Here is a 26,637-nt window from a genome sequence, read left to right as displayed (position 1 = left end):
CCATTTCCACCAATCGTTTTTTCCGATTATAGGAAATATAGGCTATAATCCATAATTGGAAAAAAAGTTGCGTATTTATACGTCAAGGATCCAAATCTGCAATAAAAATTGGGGGCTCCTATTTAAGATTTTAAAGTAACTCTCCACCCCACCTCCGTTGGGGGTCGTGTTTGGTGCCATTCGGTAGATTTTTGAAAAATATTGAATAGGTGTATTTTGTAGTTTTACGATCTGATGTTCATTTCTCGAAATATCGCAGGGTTCGTATTTAAAATTATTAATTTACTTCCCACCCCTCTCCATGGGGTGTCACGAGCCCCCACGGAGGTGGGGTGGGGGATTTAATTTAAAATCTTAAATAGGAGCCCCAATTTTTATTTCAGATTTGGATTCTTTACGTACAACTAAGCAACTTTTATTCGACACATTTTTTCGAATTATGGATAAATAGCGCTATAATCGGAGAAAAATGATTGTTTCAAATGGAAAATTAAATTAAAAAATGAAAAGTCCCCCACTTTATGGAAAACTTAACTTAAGCTTTTTCTGATTTTAGCACATACTCTTCAAAATCTAATAGCTCCCCATTACTCTCGAGTAACTGCAAATTTAGTATAATTTCCTCCCCTATTATGAGGATTTATTGATGAAAAACATGGATAGATGTTAACGCCTATAACTTTTTTATTGTCTTACATAAGTAAATGAATCAAAAAGGAAAATGTTAATAAAGCCTACAAAGCCTAAAGTCTACAATCGAATATTGATTTTAATATTTTAAATATGCTAGAATATCCCACAGGGTGTTCCAAACTTTAAGAAAAAAACACAGTATGTTTGGTACACCCGGTATATAATGATATTTACCTGTCTAGCAACAATATTATTACAACGATATTCTTAAATTATAAGGCTATAACATACTAAAATATTCACTCAAATCGGACCAGTGGTTTAGGAAATTAAAGACTTCAAACATGTCCAATTTTTAAGGTGTTCGGCTAATTTTGCCAGTGTGTGTATATTATACATCATCATATTATTATGGCAAAATAATCAGTAACCACTAATATTATGTTACACCGGTCCTGTCGATCCGGACCAGCGCAAAAAATTCCAGGCTCGGCGAGATAGTTAATTTTAACCCGTTTTCTTATCAAAATTCCAAATTAAATCAAAATTTGAATAAAAAATAATTAAAAAAATATTTAGAACGGCTAACCGGTCCGCCAAAAATCCGCAATACTGGACTTTTATAAGGAACGAATTTTTGACCAGCGTCGTCAGTAGTGAATTCTGCTTAGCAAAATGAAGTTCCTTTTGGTAAGTATTGTTACATTCATTATTTATACAAATCTATATTTTCTATTTTTTTTTGTACACTATTATATACACTTTGTTTTCTTTAAATAAATTCCCAAACCAAAAATTTTATAATAAGAAACAAAAGATTTTTAAAAAAATATGTCTTGTATATTTCTTTCATATTTAGGTTCTGTGAAAATTAATTTAATATAGGTGGATACTGATTTTAAATTACTATAGTGTTCTTACATTCATTATATACAAATCTATATTTTCTACAATTTTCTTACACTATTACATCTTCTTCTTTCTGTGAAAATTAATTTAATATAGGTGGATACTGATTTTAAATTACTATAGTGTTCTTACATTCATTATATACAAATCTATATTTTCTCCAATTTTTTTACACTATTACATCTTCTTCTTCTTCTTAAAGTGCCTATTCGTTCCGGATGTTGGCGATCATCGTGGCTATCTTGACTTTGTTTAACGCAGCGCGGACAGTTCAGTGATATTCGTGTTATACCACTTTCGTAAATTTTGAAGCCAGGAAATGCGTCTTCTTTCCGGTCCTTTTTTACCATTTACCTTCCCTTGGAGAATCAGTTGGAGAAGGCCGTAACCTTCTTGATTCCATTAAAACGTTCGTTTATATCGGCTCTCCGTTTAGACAAGGCGAAAACGGCGGGTTCGAAGGGAAAAATATTCCCATGAGATTTTGTTGCATAATTACATTCGTGAGATATCCCAGAATAAGGTTCAAGAAGTCGCCCAAGTGAAAAGTGGGCCAATTTTTTTTAACATTTTTTTTTAATCAAATTGCAAGAATCAATATTCTTGGCCCGAACAATTTTTTCTTTAATTTTATGGACCATTCTGGACAAAAAAGGTCTCTTATAATTTTTCTCTAAAGTTGATCGTTTTCGACTTATAAGCAATTTAAAATTGAAAAAAACGAAAAATGGCGATTTTCAAGGTTTAATAACTCGGATAAAAGTTATTATTATGAAAGTCAATATAGGACTAAAACAAAGTTTGAAGCCCCCCTACAAGATCCTGAAGAAATTTTTGTCATTATTTTATTACTAAGCTGTCATTTTTAAGTAATAATAATAAGCGTTATGCACGTGTGCGGGGCTGTAAATGCTGAGTGCGAGAGAGAAGCTATTCCAGCAGTCCAATTGTGCATCTTACTCGCACTCACATTTACTGCAGCGTCAATAGGATACAACCACTCATTGTTATTAATTAAAAATAACAGCTTAGTAGTAAATTAATGACACAGATTTCTTCAGGATCATGTAACGGCGACTTTAAACTTTGATTTAGTCACTTTCTGACTTTCAAAATAATAATTTTTGACCGAGTTATTAAGCCTTAAAAATGGCCATTTTCGCGTTTTTCAAATTTTAACTTGCTTATAACTCGAAAAAGATCACCTTTAGAGAAAAATTATAAGAGACCTTTTTTGTCCAGAATGGTCCAAAAAACCTAAAAAAAATTAGTCCCGGCCAAAATATTGATTTTTGCAATTTGATTAAAAAAAAAATTGGCCCACTTTTCTCGTGGGCGACTTCTTGAACCTTATTCTGGGATGTCTCACGAATGTGATTATGCAAAAATATCTCATGGGAATATTTTTCCCAACGAACCCGCCGTTTCCGCCTTGTCTAGTTATGGAGTTGTTATTTGTTTATGTTATCTCAGTTTTAACATTAGTGGCTTTTTAGCACTATCCACGGCTTATCTAGATGCATGGTTTCATAACCTTCTGTGTATCAGCAAATAGAAGATAAAGTTCATTTTATGCTAGCTAATGTCCTATTAGTTGATTAGTTGAGTAATTATATTTAAATCAATCGGCTCTTGCTCATTTTCCACTTATAAAACTAACTGGTTCCTTAGGTGTTCTAGTATCCATTTTCAGTTTTAGTTTCAAGAATATTTCCAGATACTCTACTTATTCCATTAGTGACGATAACGTCCTTATTTATCAAGTAAGCGAATAGCTTGTCGCTTTCATCCTTTACTAATTGTCCGTAGAGGTTTCCAAGCCCCAGCGCTCTATTGGCTTTTAGAAAACTGTATTACTTTTTTACTTTATCTCGTTATTGGTATTAGCGATCCTACTCTTATTACATTTTGCATACAGTGGGCACGTAAAGGTTGGAATAACTTCATTTCTTGGTGAATGGGCGATTTTGGAAATAAATCCCGAAACAGATTGATTTTTATTTTAAAATTATGATTTTTTGGCATATGTATCATACCAGTGACGTCACCCGTCTGTCCTTAATGACATATGATGATTTTCTTTAAAGATAATAGTTGTCGTGTGCTAGCTCATTTGAACGGATATTCAATTCTCTCTTAAGTAATATAACTATTAATAATTATTTATACAGAGTCCAAAAAATGTGTTTTTAATTAAATTAATTGACACAAAAAGAGGAAAGTATGCCATTTATTTAATTTAAAATACATTTTACTGCTGTCAACAAAGAAGCAAAAAATATTTATTTAGGAAATAAACATTACTATTAGCTTAAATTCAATGTTCAAGCTGCCACCCACCTGCCTCTTGGTAGTTTGAATATTTAATTTAAGCGAAAAGTAATGTTTTAATGTTTTTTTAAAATAAAACTTTTTTCTACTTTTTGAGAGCAGCAATGTGTATATTGAGTTAAATCAATGACATAAATGACACAATTATGATAATGTTTGAATTACTGAATAGAAAATTTAATAAGATTTCAAATGAGCTAGCACACGATTCCTATTCTTTTTAAAAAAATCATCGATTACGTCTTTACGCCCAGATGGATGACGTCACTAGGATGATACATATGCCAATAAATCATAATTTAAAAATAAAAATCGACCTGTTTCGGGATTTATTTAAAAAATTTCCCATTAATGAAAAAATTAATTTATTCCAACCTTTACGTGCTAACTATATAAGGACCCCGCAGAAACCTTATGGGAAATGGCTCTCTGTCAAATGCTCTGAAACTTTGGATTATGGTAGTCCTTGATGTGTAGAACAAAAGACTCAATGGGCACATAGCTCCAAAAAATAATTTTTTTAAGTTATAATAAGCCTCTGAAGTTATAAATATGTACAATGAATACGTTTGAGTTGGAATAAATTCTCGAGATTGGACGACTCTGGAGATAAATCCCGAATCAGGTCAATTTTTATTTTTAAATTATAATTTTTTGGCATAAATATCATACTAGTGACGTCATCCATCTGCGCGTGATAACGCAATCTATGATTTTTTAAAATAAGAATAGGGGTCGTGTGATATCTCATTCAAAAGGTTATTCAATTCTCTATTCACTACTATAAACTTTAACATAATTATATAAATATATACGTTGACCGAAAGCGTTTTTATCTATAATATCCGTGGTGCCTTCAACGTTTAATGTCCGACTAAATTCTTCTTTATATGCAAAAAATTTGAATGAATTTTGAATTAATTAGTTTTCAAATAAGTACATTTAGCAGCAATAGTCGTAACATAATTCTGGTAACCATGGTAACTGACTTCGAAATCATGTCCTCATTTTTGTCAAATAATATACCAGTCGGACATTAAATAATATCTAAAATTAAATAATTTAATACATGCTATACATATTGTTCATTATAAGTTATCTTTAATCTCTAATTCGTCTCCAAAACTATTCTATTAACTACCATTAATGAAACTTAAGAATTCTCTTAACTTTCGTATCATTTATATATTTAACATCAGAAATATATTTTTTCAAAAATCGGACAGGATTTAGACATTTTTGACAATATTTTTTAAAGAAACCTTCGATATTTCCTTCGCCGTTGCCTGGAAACGAAAAATAAATGTACGGAGTAGTATATTGTACAAGTGAGAAAAAATACATATTTCTCACGAGCGCAGAAGTTTGTTGGCACGAAGCGAGTCAATTGGGGCACGAGGCGAGTCAATTGGGGCACGAAGCGACAATTTGTCCACAGTATCCGCGAACGCAACTAATATGTCTATTTGAAAATTTAAACATGTTTATTTTAATATAATTGAAGTGTTCGATTTTCGGAAAAATAGTATGTATACCTTGTAGGAAAAGCTACATTCCCAGACTCTGTATTGCCTTGTCTCGGCTTGCGCCTCGACGGCAATCTTTATATCGTCCGGGAATGTGAAACTTTTCCTACTAGGTACACAATGTACTATACGCTCTGAGCTTCGCTGGTGTCGCTCCTAGCGGATTAGTAATGCAACTTCACCCTTAATTTTTTAATTTATTATTTCATTGTTATCGCTTAATATTCACAACGCAAAAAAGTAATTAAATTGTAATCGATTTTTTCTTACTTCTGATACTTTCACAATTATCCTGCAGATGGCGCTACGATTAATAGATTAATTTATAATTACATATTACGGAACATTAAAAAAACTTAAATTTAGTATTTAAAACGTAATTATATTTAAGGTAAAAATATATACCACAGCTTTGACCAACTAATATTTTTTAAAATAGGTCTGGATCCCGCGTATGAAAAAAAAGTTGATTAATAGCAAGCTGAAAATTTGTTAATAGCTTAAGGGTGTCTAGTCGGATAAACTTTGATATATGGGAACACTGGAACAGGGGCAGTTTTAATTGTGGAACAGGTTAAAAATTTGGAACGGTTACACCACGAAAACGGCACATTTATTTTGTCCGACAGAACAGACTTAAACTCTCGGAACAGAGATTAAACTCTCATGCAAAAATCAGACTGCTATTTATCACCTGTCATAATTCCTGTCATTTGACATATTCTACATGTTTCACTCATTAAAACGCCCATTTGGTGATAAATAGCAGTCTGATTTTTGCATGAGAGTTTAATCTCTGTTTGAAGAGTTTAAGTTTGTTCTGTCGGACAAAATACATGTGCCGTTTTCGTGGTGTGACCGTTCCAAATTTTTAACCTGTTCCACAATTAAAACTGCCCCTGTTCCAGTGTTCCCATATATTGAAGTTTATCCCACTAGACACCCTTAAGCTATTAACAAATTTTCAGCTTGCTATTAATCAACTTTTTTTTCATACGCGGGATCCAGACCTATAATTAATGTATTTATTTTTAATTTTATATTAATCACTTTGACATTTATGTCAAATTTCCAGTAAACGTTTAGAGACTTGTCACTACTGGCGCTCGCGAATTTTTAAATATCCCCTTTATGTACGAGCTCACAGCGTATACCCTATATCTGTGTAAAAAATTAATGCATGAAACAAATAAATACCGTTATCGTCTTTAAAGTAAATATGAAGTAAAATTTAGTTCCTCTATTTTAGTGCCTCGCTTTTGTAGCTGTAGCCTATGCAGCAAACGATGCAAAACCAAAACGTAGTCTTTTGTATGATACATCTTACTTAGCTCCTGGTCGTAAGTATATTTAAATTTTTTACAAAATTATAACTTTGCTTTAATACCAAACTCAATCTACTTAATGTTTATTTTCATAAATGTAATTTACCAAATGGATTAATTTGTATGAGCCATTGATAAAATGTTTTGTTTAATACTTCCATTTGTAATAAAGGAATATTATATATTATATTTTATTTCATTTTGCCAGCATTTGCAGCTTGCTGCATCTATTTCTCTAGAATCATCATCTGCACCATCTCCTTCCAATTTTTGACCTAACTATTCATGTACTGACTGGCGGTGACATATTCTACATTGACCGTCTTTGTATCGTATTTTTATGAGAAATATTACCTCTTTGAAGCTATAAATCTGTGTGTATTTGTGATACATCTCATTGTTGTACCTCCTTTTCTAAATACTGTTTTCATAGATCCCATCGAATGTTTATCTTAGAACTCTTCATTCAAATATAAGGAAGAGGTTTTCATCTGTCTTAGAGATATTCCATCCATCCCATCCATATGTTAGGGCTTGGATATTACTGGCAGTATAAGGGCTTGGTATGTTGTCAATTTGGTTTTCTGGCTTGTTTTTACTTTTCATGTGTTACGCAACCCAAAATAACACTTTTTTGCTATAGGTATTCCTCGTTTCATTTCTTTCGTTATGGAGTTGCCATTGAATCAGGTAGCCTAAGTATGTAAATTTGTCTACCACTTCAAAGGTAGAGTAGCTAACAATGAATTTTGTTTGCTTTTTGATGTTTTTGGCTCTACTGTTTGGTGTAAATGGTATAAATGGTAATTTTGGCGTTTTTCTTTATTTATTTCTAGGTCCATATTTTTGTGGTATTTGAGAAAGTAATACATTTCTTTTCGCTTGCCTGTTGTACGGCTAATTATGTCTAGATCATCTGTGTAGACCATTATATGTGAGGATTTTTAAGAATATTCAATATTCTCACATATATTTTCTATAGGTCTCAGAGGCAATGAAAATTACCCTATTTTTTTTAGCAATTTTGACATATTAATTATGATAGGGGAGCAAAGTATGTCAAATGTGCAGTCACTCGTGTGTTATGGGGACCCATTGGGTTGTGAAGAGTAGGTCCTAAAACCAAAAAAAGTTAAGTAAAGTTTTCCATTTTAGTGGGGACTCTCCATTTTTAATTTAATTTTCCATTTCCAACATTTGATTTTTTTAGATTATAGCGCCATCTATCCATAATTCGAAAAAATGTCTCAATTAAATATACCTATTTTTACAATCAATTATTTTCAATGGGAAATAAGTCAAAATTTTACCAAAACAATGATTTTATTAACGTTTTGACGCCCAAGTCAGGTGTCGTTGTCAAAATACAAAATAATACTAAATTAAACAAAAATGTTGTTACTTAGTAAAAAATTCTTCTAATAATTTATTTAATCTGACTCATTCATGTGCCGATATAATGTGCCTTATGCGGGTCTAGGACGTTTCATCGCCGCCGTTTCGATGCCGCCAGTTCGATGCCGATGCCGGCCGATTCATCGCCAGTCAATTAATCGCTATCTGATATATTTCCGAATTTTCGACAGTTACAATATTAGTTATTTTTAGTATTAATTAGGAATTCTAGGAAATTCGAGATACGACGGCGATGAAATGGACTGGCGATGAACCGGCGGCATCGAAACGGCCGGCGATGAACCGGCGGCATCGAAACGTCCCATTCCGGCCTTATGCACCCCCCTATGTAACGTATATAATTTTTAATATTACAAAAATTTAATTATTCGTATATTTTTCTATGTTAATTTATTATATTAATTTAGTGAAATTCTTGTACTTGATACTTGGTGCACAGAGAGTTCATATTAGGTTCCAATTTGGTTAGTTTCGGTCTCAAGCCTTGACGTTACATTCAGCCGATTTCTTTTTTTTTACTATCATTTACAGCACTTATTTCACATTAAGTTAAATATGAAGATGGAATTGGTAGCAATAGCTTTTTTGCTTTTTTGCACATTTGGTTGAATTTGGATATTTATTTCTGTTTCCTCTCTTTTTTATTAAACACACTTTTACCTGACTCACTATTTTACAATTCTGTGACTTCTTCTTGATACTGAATATTTGACATATCACGCGAATCCTCTAACATTGGCTGCATCATTCATGTTCAAATTTAATTTGTTATATATCAAAAAATATTTCTTTTAAATCAGCCGATAGAATATTCACATGATTGTCAATAACAAGTAAAGCGGTATCAGTTACTTCACATTTTTTGAGTCAATGAAACTGTTCAAACTTTTTCAAAAAGTATAAAACTGAGTCACAAATTTTTTCAAGCATCTTAGGTAGCCATTTTACTTCATTATGAAGTAAAAGTCACATTGGGTCTTCATTTTGTTCATCGCAAAATAGTTTGAAGGGACGCTCACATTTGGCATTAGTTTTAATAGTATTAACACACTTTATTACTGAATGAAGTACTTCATTTAGAACAGTCGAGGTGTTTTTAGCTACCAAGTTTTTCCTATGGATAACACAATGCACAATAATCATTTCTGGATTCGCATCTTTCATCAATTTTAAGCAGCCATTTGTCTTGCCTGTCATATTAGGAGCACCATCTGCAATAAAAATGTTACAATTTTTATTGGTATATCATTGACATCAACCAGTTTTTTTAGCTTATTGTAATATCTTTAACATTAGTGGTGCTTTCTAGTCTTTCACACAACAATTTTTCAACAAACTGCCCTTTATTTATCAGTATGTTTTACGTAATCCATTTTCACTGTCAAAGTTCTTGTTATCAACTGTTCAACAAGTTGTTTTTCAATATCTTCACTCATTTCGTCTATTTTTCTGCTAACAGTATTGTTAGTGAGTTGCACAGCTTTTAAATATTTGTCATCTTTTCAAGAACCGTTAAGAAATGCTGCTATTGATGGGATGATGGTGTTATTAAATTCTCTCCTATGTTATGATTTTTCCTGTTTAAGCGATTAATAAAGGATTTGGATGACTATCCTCAAGAACGATTATTAGTTGAAGTATGAATGGTACATAGAGACTTTAATGTTGTTCTATTTTCAAAATTTTAAGTTTACTTGAGGCGCCAAAGATCCAGTTGAAATTTTGGTCTAGCGAAATTATACCTAATAATTATTTACGGCAGTTATTTAAGAATTTGCATTTTTCGTTTTTGGTACCGAAACCTAGCATTGCATTTGAATGGCCAGTAGCGAAAGGATTTAACCCGTGTTGAGTCCATTTTCGAATTGCCCCACTTAAAAATCAAATTGCCCCCCTGTTGGGCGTGGGCCCCACGTTGGCAAACACTGATCTAATCTTTATAATGTCCTTAACTGTTATCAACTGCTCATAGTTGAAACCATAGCTTTGATTCTTCATAATGGCTCATTGTTTTTGTTGTTGTCTGATACGTGTTGTTGTCTGCTTTAATGCAGTTATCTGTTTTCAGTGAATATGGTTCTTTATGATAGTTTTAAAACAGTCCGTAAATTCTGCGAGTGTTCGTATTGTTAATAATTTTGTATACCTCCTTAAGTTATTAGTGTAGTTTTATGAGCTATTGGTGTCTGTTGTACTGTTTTTATGTCATTATCCATTGACGTACTTTTTCTAATCTCTAATTTTTTCATTTCTGTCATTATGCTCTTGTCGCATAACCATTTTACACTATGCTCACGCTCAGGTAGTAATATGTCTTACAAACTTTAAGGTAGGTATATATATATATATATATATATATATATATATATATATATATATATATATATATATATATATATATATATATATATATATATGCCAATTGTTGATATTACTAAAAAATAGTCTGTTTGTTGTTGTTGAAAATGAGTCCATTTTCTTGGCTTCTCTATACCTACTTTTGTCTGTTACATGTCCAATTTTGTAGTTTGCAATTGCCAATTACAAAATCAATTACGGATCTTAGTCCATATAAGGAAGGAAACGTAATGAAATAACAGTGTTAGTCAATGCCAAAATTATATTAAACAAGCTTCATGTTCAAATGTTGAAATGTCAAAAAGATTAAAAAATCCTTTGCATAATTTTAATCCAATAATTTTTTAGTTAGCACTTACGTAAGCCCAGCTCAGGCTCAGACTCATGAATACCGCACCATCAACCAACACGTAGGAGTAATCGTACCTCAACCTTACCCAGTAACAATCGAGAAGAAAGTTGCTCAACCAGTTCCATATGCAGTTGAAGTACCAAAACCATACGCCGTACCCGTTCAAGTGAATGTTCCGGTTGAAGTGCCAAGGGCAGTACCAATTAATGTAATCCAACCAGTACCTGTCCACGTAAAAGAACATGTACCTGTAGAAGTACCAAAGCCTTACGCTGTCGAAGTTACAAAGGCTGTACCTGTCGAAGTAGTGAAGCCTATTTTAGTTAAGGTAAATGAATATATAGAATTTATTTTCATTTTAAAACCTTTTTAACGTCTCAACACTTTTTAAGTTCCTGACAACACAAATGTTGTCTCCTTCACTCTCAGTACTTAAGATTTTAAGCTTCTTAATACCGATCTTAATAAAACGATCTATAATCTCGAGACAAGGATGCGTTTTGTCGCCAGTTCTTTTTAATGCCTACTTGGAAGAGATCCTACTTGAGGTGAAACAGCTGGAATAAAGGTAAATGGAGTTTCCATTAACCACATTAGATATGCGGATGGCACTCTTCCGCATATACGGAAGCAATGTCGAACGAGTAGATCAATATGTATATGTATTTTGGAACAATGATCAACTCCACGAATGATTACTTTTAGTACGGGATCCGAATAGGAGGTCGAAATGTACCCGTCTGCTTGCCGGATGAAACATTTTTTTTTATTAAATTTCAATAATAGACAAACACGACCAGCATGGGTTGCCTATCAAAATCGTGTCACAGCTATCCTTAAGGGGGGCCGTAGTGGTTGAAATCAATATCCCAAGCATATTTTTTTTGAAAGTATGGTAGAATTTTTTTATTTTTGAATTAAATAGGCATATATACACATTAATTATACACATCAGAACTCTTCACTGGATCATGGTAAAAAAAAATCAAAAAGATTTTATTAGCTTATGAGTTACTCGAGGTAATGTTATCGAGTATTTTTAGTTTTATCTAATTTTGACTTTTTGATATCACTCAGAATTCAAAACAACGAATTTTTTTACAAAAAAGGGTGAAAATTAACATATTTATTATTGTTAAACAAAAAATAAGCATAGAGCAAAAAATATCTCGACAGCGTTACCTCAAGGAATGTCGTAAAGACAATATACAGGGTGTCCAGAAACTCTACCGACAAACGAAGACAGGAGATTCTTCAGATAATTTTAAGACAATTTAGCTCAATTATCCTAGTCCGAAAATGCTTCCTAAAGGAGCTAGAGCTCTTTGAAGATGGCTTCTTGTAATTAGTTTTTCTTAAATACCTCCTGAACGATTCAATTTAGAAAAACGAAAATCGGTACGTATATTTATCTTTCAGAGATAAATCGATTCCATCCATTGCCAATTTCTAGTACCGATCATAGGCGTCCGTTTTGGGTAGGGCAACGGTTATTTTATGACATAACTTTTTTGTCTTTAACTTTTGAGCATTTTTGATACTGGATTATTAAATTGTGAGGTATTCTAGTACTAAAAGGTACTCTTGGTTTAAGTCCGTAGGACACACGGTTTTCTAGAAAAATCGAATTGAAAATTTTTCATTTTTTAAATTTGAATAAAAATTGAAAAAAAAAACGGTGTATTTTATCAACTTATAGCAAGAGTAACTTTTAGTATTAGAATACCTCATAACTTAATAATATAGAGTCAAAAATGCTTAAAAATTAAGGACAAAAGTATTATGCGATAAAATAACTGTTGACCTACCCAAAACGGACGCATATGACCCGTACTAGAAATTCGCAGTTACTGAAATCGATTCATCTCTGAAATATAAATAAACGTACCAGTTTTCAGATTTCTAAATAGTTTTTTTTGAATTTTTTTTTGGAAATTCAAAAGAAAAATTTTTCAAATCGATTTTTCTAGAAAACGGTGTATCCTATCGACCTTAAAAAAGAGTACCTTCTAGTTGTAGAATATCTCACAATTTAATAATCCAGAGTCAAAAATGCTCAAAAGTTAAAGATAAAAAAGTTATGCGATAAAATATTTGCTTCCCTACCCAAAACGGACGCCTATGATCGGTAATAGAAATTCGCAATGCATGGAGTCGATTTATCTCTGGAAGATAAATGTGTGTACCAATTTTCGTTTTTCTCAATATAAGCGTTCTGGAGTTATTTAAGAAAAACTACTTACACGACGCCATCTTCAAAGAGCTCTAGCTCCTTTAGGAAGCATTTTCGGACTAGGTGAATTAGGTTAAAATATCTTAAAATTATCTGAATAATCTCCTGTCTTCGTTTGTCGGTAGAGTTTCTGGACACCCTGTATATACAAAATTTCAGGTGGGTCGGACAAGTAGTTTTTGAGTTACAATGTCTACAGCCTTTGAAAAAAGCAGTTTTGAGGAAAACGTATTTAAAATAAAGTCGAACCCGCTTATTAGAATACCTGTTATAAGAATATCCCGGTTTTAGGAATAGAAATTTGAGGTCCCGAAACCTCTCTACTAGCCATTAATGATCGGTTATTAGAATATTCCGGTTATAGGAATATTTTTGCTTGGCACAAAGGCTTTTCCAATAAGCGAGTCCGACTGTATTGTCAACTTTTATTTTCAATTTCTTTTTTGTTTTTCAAATCGTAAAATGAGGCACACTGGAATAGCTTTTTGAATCGCTGAGTAATTTACTAAAGAAAATGAGAACAGCTGTTAACCGTTGTTCACTACCTTCAAGCGTGCTGGCGCGAACCTGCTGCAAATCGAGTCGAATGTAGGGCTATTCAACACTATGCGCTGTTTCACATTATAAGAATTTCGACCGTGCTATGGTTAAAATCTACATAGTGGCTCGAGAATCTTTCTCCCTTCACCGCTTGAAACATTCGGTGAAGGGAGAAAGATTCCATATGATTGCTCGAGCCACTATGTAGATTTTAACCATCGCACGGTCGAAATTCTTTTAATGTGAAACAGCGCTATCTCCCTACCTCCGTACCTTCGACTCGCTTTGCAGCAAGTTCTTGCCAGCACGCTTGAGCGTAGTGAGAAACGGTCAAGAGCTGTTCTTATTTTCTTGTGTAAATTACTCCGCAATTTAAAAACGAATTCCGGTGTATTCAACTTTACCATTTGGCAGACAAAAAAGAAATTGAAAATAAAAGTTGACAATACTTTAAACGCGTTTTTCTTAAAACTGTTTTTTCAGGCTGTAGACATTGTAGCCCAAAAACTACTTGACCAACTCACCTGGAATTTTGTATATATTTTCTTTAGACATTCCTTGAGGTAACGATGTCGAGATATTTTTTATTTTATGCTATTTATTTGTTTTCCAATAATAAAAATATCGTCGCTGATAGGTACGAAAGTTCTACCTATTCTGTACAAAGGGGTCAAGTGTATTACTTATTAGCGTTGAGATAGTCTCATAATTTTTTGGGGCCTAGTAACATTTTTTTTAAACTGGTTTTGTAAAAAGGAGCTTAGTAGATCCACTTAATTAAAAATATAAAAATGTTACTTGGCATCTTTTTGCAAATCACCGACAATATGTTGATTTTCACCCTTTTTTTTCAAAAAAATTCTTTGTTTAGATTTCTGAGTGATATCAAAAAGTCAAAATTAGATAAAACTAAAAAAATGACAGCGTTAAATTTTTTGTTTACTATGATCCAATGATGAGTTCTGATGTCCAATGCAAAATTCATTATATTTTGAGGTGTCTTTTAAAAATTTGCCACCGTTGGCTTATTTTTCAGTATTTTTCCTTAAATTTTTTTCTGAGTAATCTACGAATTGTATTGAATATGACTGATATATTGATTTCAACCTCTTGGTCCCCCCTTAAGGATAGCTAATACACGATTTTGATAGGTAACCCATGCTAGAAATATTTGTCTATGTATGAAATAAAAAAAAAATGTTTTATCTGGCAACTGGAGGGTACATTTTGACCTCCTATTCGGATCTTAGACTATTTCAGGAGATTAAAATTAGAATCGAAAGGCTAAACCTAATTTTAACAAAATAAGAAAAGTGATCTGGACAAGAGTTCTGAAGTTCTAAGGGTAATGATGGCTAAGTCCTAGGTTTTCTCGACTATGTTTTATGGAATGGAGCTTGGACCTTGACTGCGGCACTAATGGTAAAACTTGAATCATTCGTGTTGTGGGTTAGAAGAATTCTGACAAAATCATGGACAGAACACGCCACAAACAAAGAGGTTCTGAGAAAGATGAATAAAGTAATGGAAGTCTTAAATACAATCAAAACCAAAAAATTGGAATATCTTGGATATCTTACACGTGGAGAGAGATACAGCTTGCTCCAACTTAATATGCAGGGAGAGATCCATGGAAAGAGAAGCATAGGGAGATAAAAAGAAGCATAGGGAGACGTAGAATATCATGGCTGCACAACCTCAGAGAATGGTACGGATGTACATCAAATGAACTTTTCAGATCAGCCGTTTCTAAAGTCCGAATAGCTATGATGATTGCCGACCTCCGTCACGGAGATGGCAATTGAAGAAGAAGATAATCTAAAAAAGCATTGTATTATTTTATCGTTTTAATTCAGAAGAACAGCAACGTATATTCTGAAAAAAATCTTTACAAACGGCTTCCCTGATGGACCGAAAAGTATAACAGTCAATGAAAAAGATCTACAAACTTTGATAGAATCGTGCCAGAAGGAGACACATGTATTATCAGAGTCAATAAAAATAAAACAAAAATAATAATCATTTTTAGAAATATTGTTATATAGCCATAACTTTCTTGGCCGTTCCATTAATAACAGTAAGCTATTGTTCGTTGTATTGACTCGTTGTATTTAATTATATTTGTTTCATTTTAACTGCATTATTGAGATTTCCAAGTACATCTAAAGGACCCATGTGAGTAATCGCTAAGTATACTCTACCCTTTCTAATAAATTTGAATTTTCCTGATTATTATTAAAGTCCGCTCTTTCCGATTCATCTTTATTCAGGTGGAACTATTCCACTACCTCCTGCACCCTTCGTGCGACCTACTACAGGTCCCATTACAGAGCCGTGCGGTACATCTTTTCAATATGATGCAAGTCTTCGAAATGCCGCCCCCTAAATATTATTGAAACTTAATACTAGTAGGTATTTATTTTTATTAAAGGAAATTACACAAAATGAACGAAAATTTAATTTTAAAAACAAAACATACTTTAAATTAAATGAAATAATATGTACATATTAACATTAAATAACATTTATGAATATTACAATGTTATCCTTTTGATTTTAATTTTGACAAACTCATCAATCAGATTGGTGTAGTCTAAAGTAGCAGCTAGTGAGGACTCTATTGAAATAAGTGCTAATTTTTTTTAGTTTTGTTTGTCTTATGGAGCTTCGTAAATAGTTTTTAATCATTTTTAATTTTGAAAAACTTCTTTCCCCAGCTACCGAGACAGAAAGTGTTAATAAAATTATTAGGGCCGGTACTTTCTGCACCTCGCATGACAAAATTCCTCTAACCGGGTTTTAATCGGAACAGATAATACCGGCCCTTAGTGATACAACTATATTTGGGTATAAAGAAATTAGGTTATTTTGGTACAAATCAAAACCTCTAAAGGTTTTATGGAGTATGGTATCATTTGGGATAAATCATGCAATAAATCTTCTAGAAAATTATTTGCCTCTATATCCGATTCTTTTTCTATGAAAAGTATTGAATGAGTATTTTCTAGTATTTTTATAGTATTTTATCATCTTTCCCTTTTCTTATATTTACCTCAATTTAAAAATATATAAAAATTTAAAATTTTTATTATGAGTTTCTAAAAGCGAAAATCGATCAATAAAATAATTAAAGGCAATGTTTAAAATGTAGATGAAAAAATTTACTTTAAATTTATCTTTCTCTGTTGAGAGCTAATCCACAGATCAAATTGACGCATTTTTCACTTGCCTCAATATTCGTTTTCGGCAAGAAATTTGGAACTTATTTACAAGATTTTGTGCAATTTCATTATCAGTAATTTTCATTTGGTCATAGCCAAATTGTCAGTAAATTTTCATTTTTTCCATCGCTTTTGACATTTTTGCACAATCTGACAAATTTATAGTTACATATTGCAACATCTCCGAGACTGAATTTATATAAAATTAAATATCATGCCAAAAGAATTACACCGCATATAAATTTATAATTTTTAATATTTTTTACTAATCCTCGTGCTTTAACATTAGTTTCTGAATTATTGTTGACGTCTTCTATTATTTCGAATAAGGCATTATGTATTTCACAAAATTGAAATCTTAGAGGTTTCAATACATCTATTCGACTTACTATCTAATCATCTAGTAGTACTCAGCGGTTTTAGTGTTAGTTGTGAAACATGTTTTTTTCAGAATTTCCCAACGCTTTGTAAAACCAGAAAAAAAGTGTACAGTTCCTGTATAATACAAAAAAAAGTTTGTTGTTTCTGTAGAAGAAGACGCTGCGTCATTTATGACTAAGGTCGCATGCACAGGGCACGTAAAACGCCCTCGGATATTTTTCAAATATTCTGTTTTGCACACCCTTTCTTATTCCTTTTATATTAACCCCGTTATCATAACCTTGTCCTATGAGCCGTTTTAAATCAAGAACTATTTTTTCCAAATTTGTCAAAATAAGTTCTGCTAAACCTTCACCAGTTAAATATTTTCGGCTAACACTTGGTCCTATATACACTTTTAATTATTGAATGGCTCAATCTGTATTTTGATTTTACTGATTATGCCGCCCCCTTGTGATGCCGCCTGATGCGGCTGCCTCACCGCATCATAGCACCACACGGCCCTGTCCCATTACATAATATGTGTCTCCTAAATTAACAAGTATGTTTTTAATAATATAATTTTCTTGACTATCAGCCAGAAATATTACTTCCAATATACAAATTACTTGGTATTTCACACCAATCTATCATCAAACTTATAAACTTTGAATGAAGTAAAAGACAGACAGACATACCCTAAATCATTTATGCAGGAATACCATGTTAGAATAAATGATTTAGAGTACGTCGGTCTTGTCTGTCTTTTACTTCATTCAAAATGAACTCTCACCTGCAACCCATTCAATATTATAAACTTTGCTATACATTTTGTGTTAGTAACCTCTTCTTACACTATCGTACACTTATTAATTTTTGTTTCTACCTATCTATAAGCGAGGTTCCTACAGCCTCTGCCGCTTCTCGCATTTCGACCGCCATCGTTTTCTGTCCATCAATTCGTCTTCTTTGATGACTCTGTCTCTCATTATGCGCCGTACATTTTCTTCCCAGGCAACTGAAAGACTTTCCCTTCTTCTTATTTGGTGTGGTATGTAATTTAATGCTTTATTTGGCCATCTACCTTTATTCATTCGTTTCATGTGACCATACTACACTAGCTGTCTAGTTTCAATTCTATCTACACTGGAAAGAACAGTATGTGTCCTCCTTCTAATATCTTCATTCCTGGTGTGATCTTTTCTAGATATACCACACATTTTCATTAGATAATCCATTTATACTACTTCTATTCTTTTTCTATCTTTTTTCGTCATCTGCCAAACTTCTGCCCCATAAGTCATAATAGGCTCTACCAAGGTACGATAGATTGTCAATTTCGTTTTTTGTCTTATATCTTTAGACCACAGTAGAGAGCTTAGAACGTTTACCGCATGTTTTGCCCTGCAGCGTTCTTTTTTCGATGACTCTTTTGGTAGTGCCTTCTTTAGATATTATAGATCCGAGATATTTATATTCATTACATGATTTTGTGGTTTTAATTTCTAAGTCTGGATCTTCTTCATCATCCTCTATTTTAAGATACTCTGTTTTTGACACATTCATATTTTTATATCCTTTCTTTAGTTTTCTAAACATGTAGTCCATGTCTTCCTCATCATTCGCTACGACTACCTGATCATCTGCAAAAAACAAAGTTGTTAGGTATTTACCACATTCATTAGACATTCATTTTTTTTTCTTTTGATTTTTGTATAGACATGACTGTCTGTTTTTTTAATGTGCTTCTAGTAATTAGTGGTTCCATCGTTTTCGTGGTCTTCCCACTGATCATTTTCTTATTGGGGAATCGTCCCTCGCCGTCCCGAATACTCTATAATGTTGTAATTCGACTAATGTAGTCATTCTATTTTACTCTTCTGTTTTTTACCCAGTTTTAATGTCCTCCACCTTGCACCTCCGTCGTATATCTGTACTTCTAGCTCTGTCCCATAGTGTCTTATTATCGATTTTTCGAACGGTTTTCATCTCCGTTGTTTCGAGCAATATTTTTGTCCTCTCTGTGTCAGGTCGTGTTTCTGCCATGCATGTCATTATTGGTCTGAGTAATTAAAAAAATAGTTGGAAAACAGTGATTTGGCGACCATAGTAGTTTTTCAAGATTATAAGAATGATTTTGAACATATAATGGAGAACAAAGTGTCATCATAATCAGCATCTAGCCGTTATCGTACACCGTTATCGAACATAGAACTCTTCTAAGTTTCTCGATATCTCCCTGTCTGTGAGCTACTATTCTCCAGTTCCCGGCAGTTTTCTTTATATCTTCACTCCAGCGCGTTTATGGTAGACCTCTGCTTCGTTTGTCCTCCCGTAGTCGCCATTCTCTTAATCTTCTATTTCACCCGTCGTTCGGTATTTTTGCCACATTAGCTGCCCATATACATTTCTTATTCTTCTTCGTCTCCTTTTTGTATGGACATGACTCTGTCTGTTTTTTAATATTTCTCCAATGGCTACCATTTCTTTTTAGCTATGTACTCTACTGTGTTTTTGATCTCAGTCTTTGCCTGATTGTATTATTTGGTATTCTATCTCTCTTTGTGATTTCTAGCATGGCTTCCTCCATGGCCCGCTGGGTCACTCTTAGATTTTCGGCTGACCTTTTCATTAATGTTAGAGTCTCTAACATTAGTTCTTCTATTAGGATCACCGGCACACTGTTTATGTCAACAATTAGACCAGGACTAATCTGTAAAAAAACGTCAATTTTTGGATGTGAGAGGTGGCATTTGGATTTTTGCAGATAAAGTTATGTGACACCTTCAATAATAATAATTGACTTATGCTCCCTCTCAAATATGCCCGGAACATTACTAAAAAAATTAAAATATTTAAAAATTACGAAAACCATCGATTTTTTTCTGCTTTCTTTGCTTATAACTTTAAAACGGTTCGTTTTGGAACAAAGTTGTACAGAAATAAAATAAACATAATTGAACTTTGTGTGATATACGACTGATCAAAAATGTCTTAAGGTATTACCTTTTTTTGCAATATAGCAATAAATATAAAATAAGGGGGCAAAATACGCCTGTTGTTATTCAATGTTTCTTAACCACTGTGGAGGCACTTAGAACCTTAGCAATTCGCTTAGAAAATTCTTATAACTTACCTTAATGGTCTACCAAATTTTATTAAAATCGACCTAATAGATTTTGTATAATAAATTTGCAATGTAAATGTTTTCAAAAAATAAAAATATATACTATTTTTATTCAGTTGCAATGCGAAGGCAAAATAATCCTATTTTTCACTCAGAATACGGAGCGCAGTCCAACACTCTGAATCGACGATTTTTGACTCTTATTGGAGTCTCATCGGAAAAAGGTAGGCCTGCTGCTCCATACTCTGAGTGACTGACAACGAGATTTGATACCCCATACCGCAACTGACGTGAATGAGTCAGTTGACTAGCGTCATCTGGCAATTGAAAGGTAAGGTAAAGTTTTCAATCCTAATAGCGACATTAATAGTAGGGTGGTTCGAAAAAAACCTTTTTTCTTATTTCAGATAGCTATAGTGCGCAAAAGTTGCCATTGGTATAGACTTGAAAAAAGCACTAATTATTATTTTTTTATTAATTTGTCTTCCGGTCGCGCAATGCCATCGAAGTTAGCGAAAATTGTGAAAAACCTTGATTTTTCATATTTTTTTTTAAACATGCCAGATGGTTTTTATTGCGTTCCTATACCATGAATTAACTACTAAAGGTATGTAAAATCAATATAAATGCACTTAATATACATTTGTTTCATATCCTCCGTGGCGCAACATAATTCAAAATGAGTAAAATTAGTATTGCAAAATTTGCAAAAGTTTGACTGTTTAGTACAATTTAATCATAAGACTTTTAGAGATGCTATTATATTATATAATTTAATTCAATTACAATAATATATTTAAAATCCAAGCATATAAGATACATTTTGATATTCAAGTGGAATTCGGTCGCGCAGCTTCGTCAAAAACAGCAGACTACTGAGAGGCGAGGCGAAAATGACGAATGCCAGCGAAGCTCGCGCAAACACAAATAGAGATAAATGTGGGAAGACCTCCACAATGGAGTATTTGTCTTTTCCATTACAACGAACTGCTATTCCGCCACCTTTTCCAACACTTAGATGGAAATTCAACAGGCACTATAGAATATCCGGACCGATTGGAAAGACCCTACCTGATTGTGAAAGACTACCAGTTTTTGTTGATTTTAATCGTTGGCATAGCTGAGCGATGCAATAATGTGGTTCTAATATAGCCGTCTCTGGAACTGTGTCCACACACTTTACTTGAAGCTTCAGTCACTAGCTTAACGCATCTTTCAACTGCCTGTGTATGGCATGGCAAATTAAATATATATCTATACTCATAACAAGCTTGAAGTCATTGCTCACGTACTGTTTTTTCTCTTCATTAGTCAATGTTCTTAGCAGTAGAGGGGAGTCAGTGTACTGGTGTTCCATTTGATAATTTCATAATACTATTTAAATTCAAAGTTTAAGTTTGGTGGTGTAAAGATTCTGATAGAGTCACTTTCAGATATTGCTTGATTTTCCTTGATGATACACCCAAAGCCCAGCTCTTGGACATGGTTTTTTTCATCAGTTACCATACCCAAAAGTAAATTTTCGGCATGGGTAAAGTAAGCATTCCGTTGTAAAACGGGATCAACAACTTGAAGCAGCTCCTCTGGTTAGTACTTGAAAATTCAATGATTTTGTAATCATATCTAGGCCCATCTGTGAATTTGTGGTTTATTTTTGTGGCAAACCACATAGGCATATTATAACGTTTGAGAATGAATATGACAATCTCTCTCAGATTTTCAGAAGGGTTGGACACACTGATGTAGAAACGCAAAACTCGGTTTGCAGTAGTAAGCCATCTTGAATGTGACGTTGGGCTAGGATCACGTACCCACTACAAATTCTTCTGAACAATGTCCTGACTTGATGACTTCTGATATCTCAAGCAAGTACAATTGTTGGTGCTTTCTAAGAATACGCTTGTCAACTTTTGGAATTTCACAATCAATAGGATTAAAATCAATAAGTGATAGTCTTTCACAATCAGGTAGGGCCTTTCCAATTGGTCCGGAATATCCTATTGGGCCTGTTGTGTTTTCATCTAAGTGTTGGAAAAGGTGGTGGAATGGCAGTTCGTTGTAATGGAGAAGACAAATACTCCATTGTAGAGGTATTCCCACATGTATCTTTACTTGTGGCTGCGCGCGCTTCGCTGGTATTCGTCATTTTCGCCTCGCCTCTCGGTAGTCAGATGCTTTTGACGAAGCTGCGCGACCGAATAACAATTGAATATCAAAATTTATCGTATATGCTTGGATTTTAAATATATTATTGTAATTTAATTAAACTATACCATCTCTAAAAGTCGTATGATTAAATTGCACCAAATAGTCAAAATTCGAAATTTTGCAAAAACTACTAATTTTACTCATTTTGTATTATGTTGCGCGACCGGAAGATATGAAATAAAGGTATAATAAGTGCATTTATATTGATTTTTTATACTTTTAGTAGTTAATTCATGGTATAGGAACGCAAATAAAACCATCTGGCCTGTTTAAAAAAATATATGAAAAATTAAGATTTTTCAAAATTTTTGCTAATTTCGATGGCATTGCGCGACCGGAAGACAAATTAATAAAAAAATAATAATTAGTGCTTTTTTCAAGTCTATACCAATGGCAACTTTTGCGCACTGTAGCGATCTGAAATAAGAAAAAAATTTTTTCGAACCACCCTAATTAATAGTAGTGAAAAATATTAAAAATATTACTAAAAGATTTTTAAATTGAATACTTATTGGTCCATTTTCCTGGTAACACCTCCAAGGCTTCTACAATATGCAAGCCAAATGGATGCTGCAGTGAAGATAAAAGATTCTACACTATGAAATTCACAACCTCCGTCTGCAGCTTGGTAAAGTTCAAACGGAAAATGGACCTAGTTACTCTATAGGAGTAATACTAATATAAAAATAAAAATGTATACCATTTTTATTCAGTTGAAATACGAAGGCAAAACAATCTTTTGTCACTCAGAATACGGAGCGCAGTCCAGCACTCTGAATCGACGATTTTGGACTATTATTGGAGTCTCATCGGAGAGACGTAGGCTTGCTGCTCCATACTCTGAGTGACCAACAACGAGAGTTCATCCCCCACACCACCACTGACGTGAATGGATCGATATTTAATATTATTAATGTCGATATTAGGATTGAAAACTTTACCTTGCCCTTCAATTGCCAGATGACGCAAGTCACCTGATTCATTCACCTCAGTTGCGGTGTGGGCGATGAACTCTCGTTGTTGGTCACTCCAAGTATGAAGCAACAGGTCTACGTCTCTCCGATGAGACTCCAATAAGAGTCGAAAATCGTCGATTCAGAGTGCTGGACTGCGCTCCGTATTCTGAGTGAAAAATAAGATTTTTTGCCTTCTCATTGCAACTAAATAAAAATGGTATACATTTTTATTTTATAGTAGTATTACTCCGTTGAGTAACTAGGTACATTTCCCGTTGGAACTTTACCAAGCTGCAGACGGGGGTTGTGAATTGCATAGTGTAGAATTCCTTCCCTTTTGTCTTCACTGAAGCATCCATTTGGCTTGCATATTGTAGAAGCCTTGGAGGTGTTACCAGGGAAATGGGCCAATAAGTTTTCAATTTAAAAATACAAAGAAAGTTGAAAAAAAAACAAATTTTTTTAAATTTTTAAATATTTTATTTTTTTTATTAATGTTCCGGGCATATTTGAGAAGGAGCATAAGTCAGTTATTATTAACGAAGTTATCACCTAACTTTATTACCAAAAATCCGAATGCCACCTTTCACATCCACCTAAAAACAGATCCCTTCTTGTTTTAGTGGTATTGGACAACAAAGGGTATTGTATACAAATATAAACTTTCTTTCTTCTTTCTTTCTCCCCTTCCTTATACCCTTTCAGGTGTCGGATTTGGGTTTAATTTAGCTACATATTCACCCATCTCTTCCATTCTTTTCGGTCCTGTGCTATTAGTTTCATTTCTTCTAGCGTTTTCTGTTTGATTTTTCCTGCTTCTACTATTTGCTGTATCCATTTTTTCTTCGGCCTGCCTTTTTTCTTTTTTGTAATATTCCTTGTTTCGTGAATTTTCCTTGCTAGTCTACTAGGTTTCATTCTCATCAGATGTCCATACCAGTTTAATTGCCTCTTTCTTTTTTTTTTCTATTTTTCTGCCTTTTTCTATTTTTCCTGTTTAGTTATCCCTCTTATTGTCTCATTTCTTATTCTATACCATTTGGTCTTTCCGGCTATAGCACGTAAATGTCTCATCTCAATTGCATTTATCCTACTATTATGCTTTTTCTGTAAAGTCCAATTTTCGCTTGTATACAGTATCGTCGGTATCACAATCGTATTATATATTTTAATTTTTGTTTCGTGGGACAATTTTTTTTCCTCAGAATTGGCGCTAGTGCGTAGTACAGTTTATTTGATTTTTTAGTTCTGTTTGTTGTTTCGAGGTCTATTTTCCCATCATTGGTAATAATACTTCCAAGATAATCATATGCTGTAACTATTTCCAGTTGAGTATTTTTGCATTTTATAATTACTTCATTTTCTTCCTTTTCGCCGATGACCATTATTTTACTTTTCTCGATGTTTATTTCCATTTTTAATTTCTCTATTTCTTCTGTCCATATATTTATGAGTTTTTGCATTTTTGTCACGGAATCTGCTATAAGGACTATGTCATCCGCATACAATAGGGCTTCTATTTTTATTGGCTGTAATCTTTGGTATCCTATTGTTGTCTGTATTTGGTTCGTTCTTTCTCCAGTATTTCTAGTCAATTCATTCATGACTATTATGAATAGTAGCGGACTAAGACTGTCTCCTTGCTTAATACCTCTTTCCCAATTGAATTCTTCAGATCTTTCTCCTGCTATCTGTACACGTCCTTTTACTACTCCGTATATATTTTCAATTATTTTTATCAGTGTACTTGGTACTTTCATGTTCTGCAAGCATTTCCATATAATTTGTCTTTCTATAGAGTCGAATGCTGCCCTTAGATCTATGAATGCTAGAATGAGCTTTCCCCCCGAGTCAATACTTCTTTCTATTATATTTCTAATGATGTAAATGTTATCGTTTGTCTGTCTTTCTGGTCTAAACGCTGCTTGTTCTTCTCCCAGTTCTTTTTCTACCTCTTGTCTTAGCCTCTTCTCTACTATTTTCGTATATATTTTAAAACATACCGATGATAAACATATTGCTCTATAATTTTCGCAGTTGACGTGTTCTCCCTTTTTGTATATTGGCACTATAAGGTTACTTTGCCGGTCTTTTGGGATTTGCTGCTTTTCCCATGCCTCTTTGTATATTTTCAACAACCAGTTTATCCCTTCTTCTCCCATGTACTTGACCATTTCCGGGTCTATGTCATCATCCCCTCCAGCTTTACCTATTTTTACGTTTGATACTTCCAATATTACTTCTTCTCTATTTATTTGCTCTAATTCTTTGTTCTCGTTATCTTGATATATTTCATTTCTATCATCTATTATTGCATTTCTAAATTTGTTTTCATAGTATTCTTTTCATACTTTAGCTATTTGTTCTGGAGTTGTTTGGATTTGCTTTGTTGTATCCCTTACGGCTGTTATTTCTTTATGTTTTTCTTTCTTCATATGTCTGATTGTTGTCCAGAAGCTTCTATTATTTGTTACATAGTTTTGTTGTAATTCTTCTCCAAACTCTTCCCACGTTTTTGTTTTTACTTGTTTTATGGTGTTTTTCGCTAATCGTCTCAGCCTTTTGTATTCTTCTTTATCTTCTTCCAGTTCGGTCTCAATGTATTTTTTCCATGCTATTTTCTTTTTCTTCACTGCTGTTTTAACTTCATTGTTCCACCATCTCGTTCTTTTATGGAGTTTGTTATGTTTTCTGATTCCACATATTTCTGTTGCTTTATACAAATATAAACAAACACATAAATCTGTCAATTTTAATTATTACAATACAATTACTTATGTCACTTTATTTGTGTTTCAGGATAAACAACACGTCGCTGTAAATGTTCCAGTCCCATACGCCGTTGAAGTAAATACTCCCGTAAAAGTAAAAGTACCAACTCCAGTCTATGTAAAAGAACCTCATTACGTTCACACATACCATACTTATTCTTCTCTTCCTCAAGAGTGGAACTATCTTGCTCCAGCCTTCTAAATTATGGATAAATGTGTATTATAAATGAAGTGTTCAAAAGAAAAAATGTTTGGATGAAATTAATTTATTTGTATTAGGTTTGCATGAGATTTTCGGTAATACCACTGTTTTATAGAAAGTCTCATGCAATGTTTGATGTACATTTCAATAAAACAAAAAATGATACAAA

General features: G+C 33.2%; 1 protein-coding gene across 1 annotated transcript; it reads left to right on the top strand.

Annotated features, from left to right (window-relative positions):
- Positions 1-1,158: 1,158 nt before the first annotated feature.
- Positions 1,159-26,637, top strand: LOC126884055 (KH domain-containing protein 3-like). Its single transcript, XM_050649842.1, has 4 exons — positions 1,159-1,323; positions 6,649-6,739; positions 10,847-11,178; positions 26,295-26,637. The coding sequence occupies exons 1-4, from the start codon at positions 1,309-1,311 to the stop codon at positions 26,466-26,468; spliced, it is 612 nt and encodes a 203-aa protein (XP_050505799.1). The 5' UTR covers positions 1,159-1,308; the 3' UTR covers positions 26,469-26,637.

The sequence above is a fragment of the Diabrotica virgifera genome, chromosome 4, assembly GCF_917563875.1.
Source record: "Diabrotica virgifera virgifera chromosome 4, PGI_DIABVI_V3a".
Classification (NCBI taxonomy): Eukaryota; Metazoa; Arthropoda; class Insecta; order Coleoptera; family Chrysomelidae; genus Diabrotica; species Diabrotica virgifera.
The sequence above is the reverse complement of the archived record's forward strand: the minus strand, read 5'-3'. Positions and strand labels throughout refer to the sequence as shown.

Bases quoted from the DNA above. Each gene is read 5' to 3' on its own strand.
- LOC126884055 (XM_050649842.1), top strand. The intron at 6,740-10,846 runs GTAAGTATATTT...ATAATTTTTTAG, and splicing joins ATCTTACTTAGCTCCTGGTC to TTAGCACTTACGTAAGCCCA. The intron at 11,179-26,294 runs GTAAATGAATAT...TTTGTGTTTCAG, and splicing joins TGAAGCCTATTTTAGTTAAG to GATAAACAACACGTCGCTGT.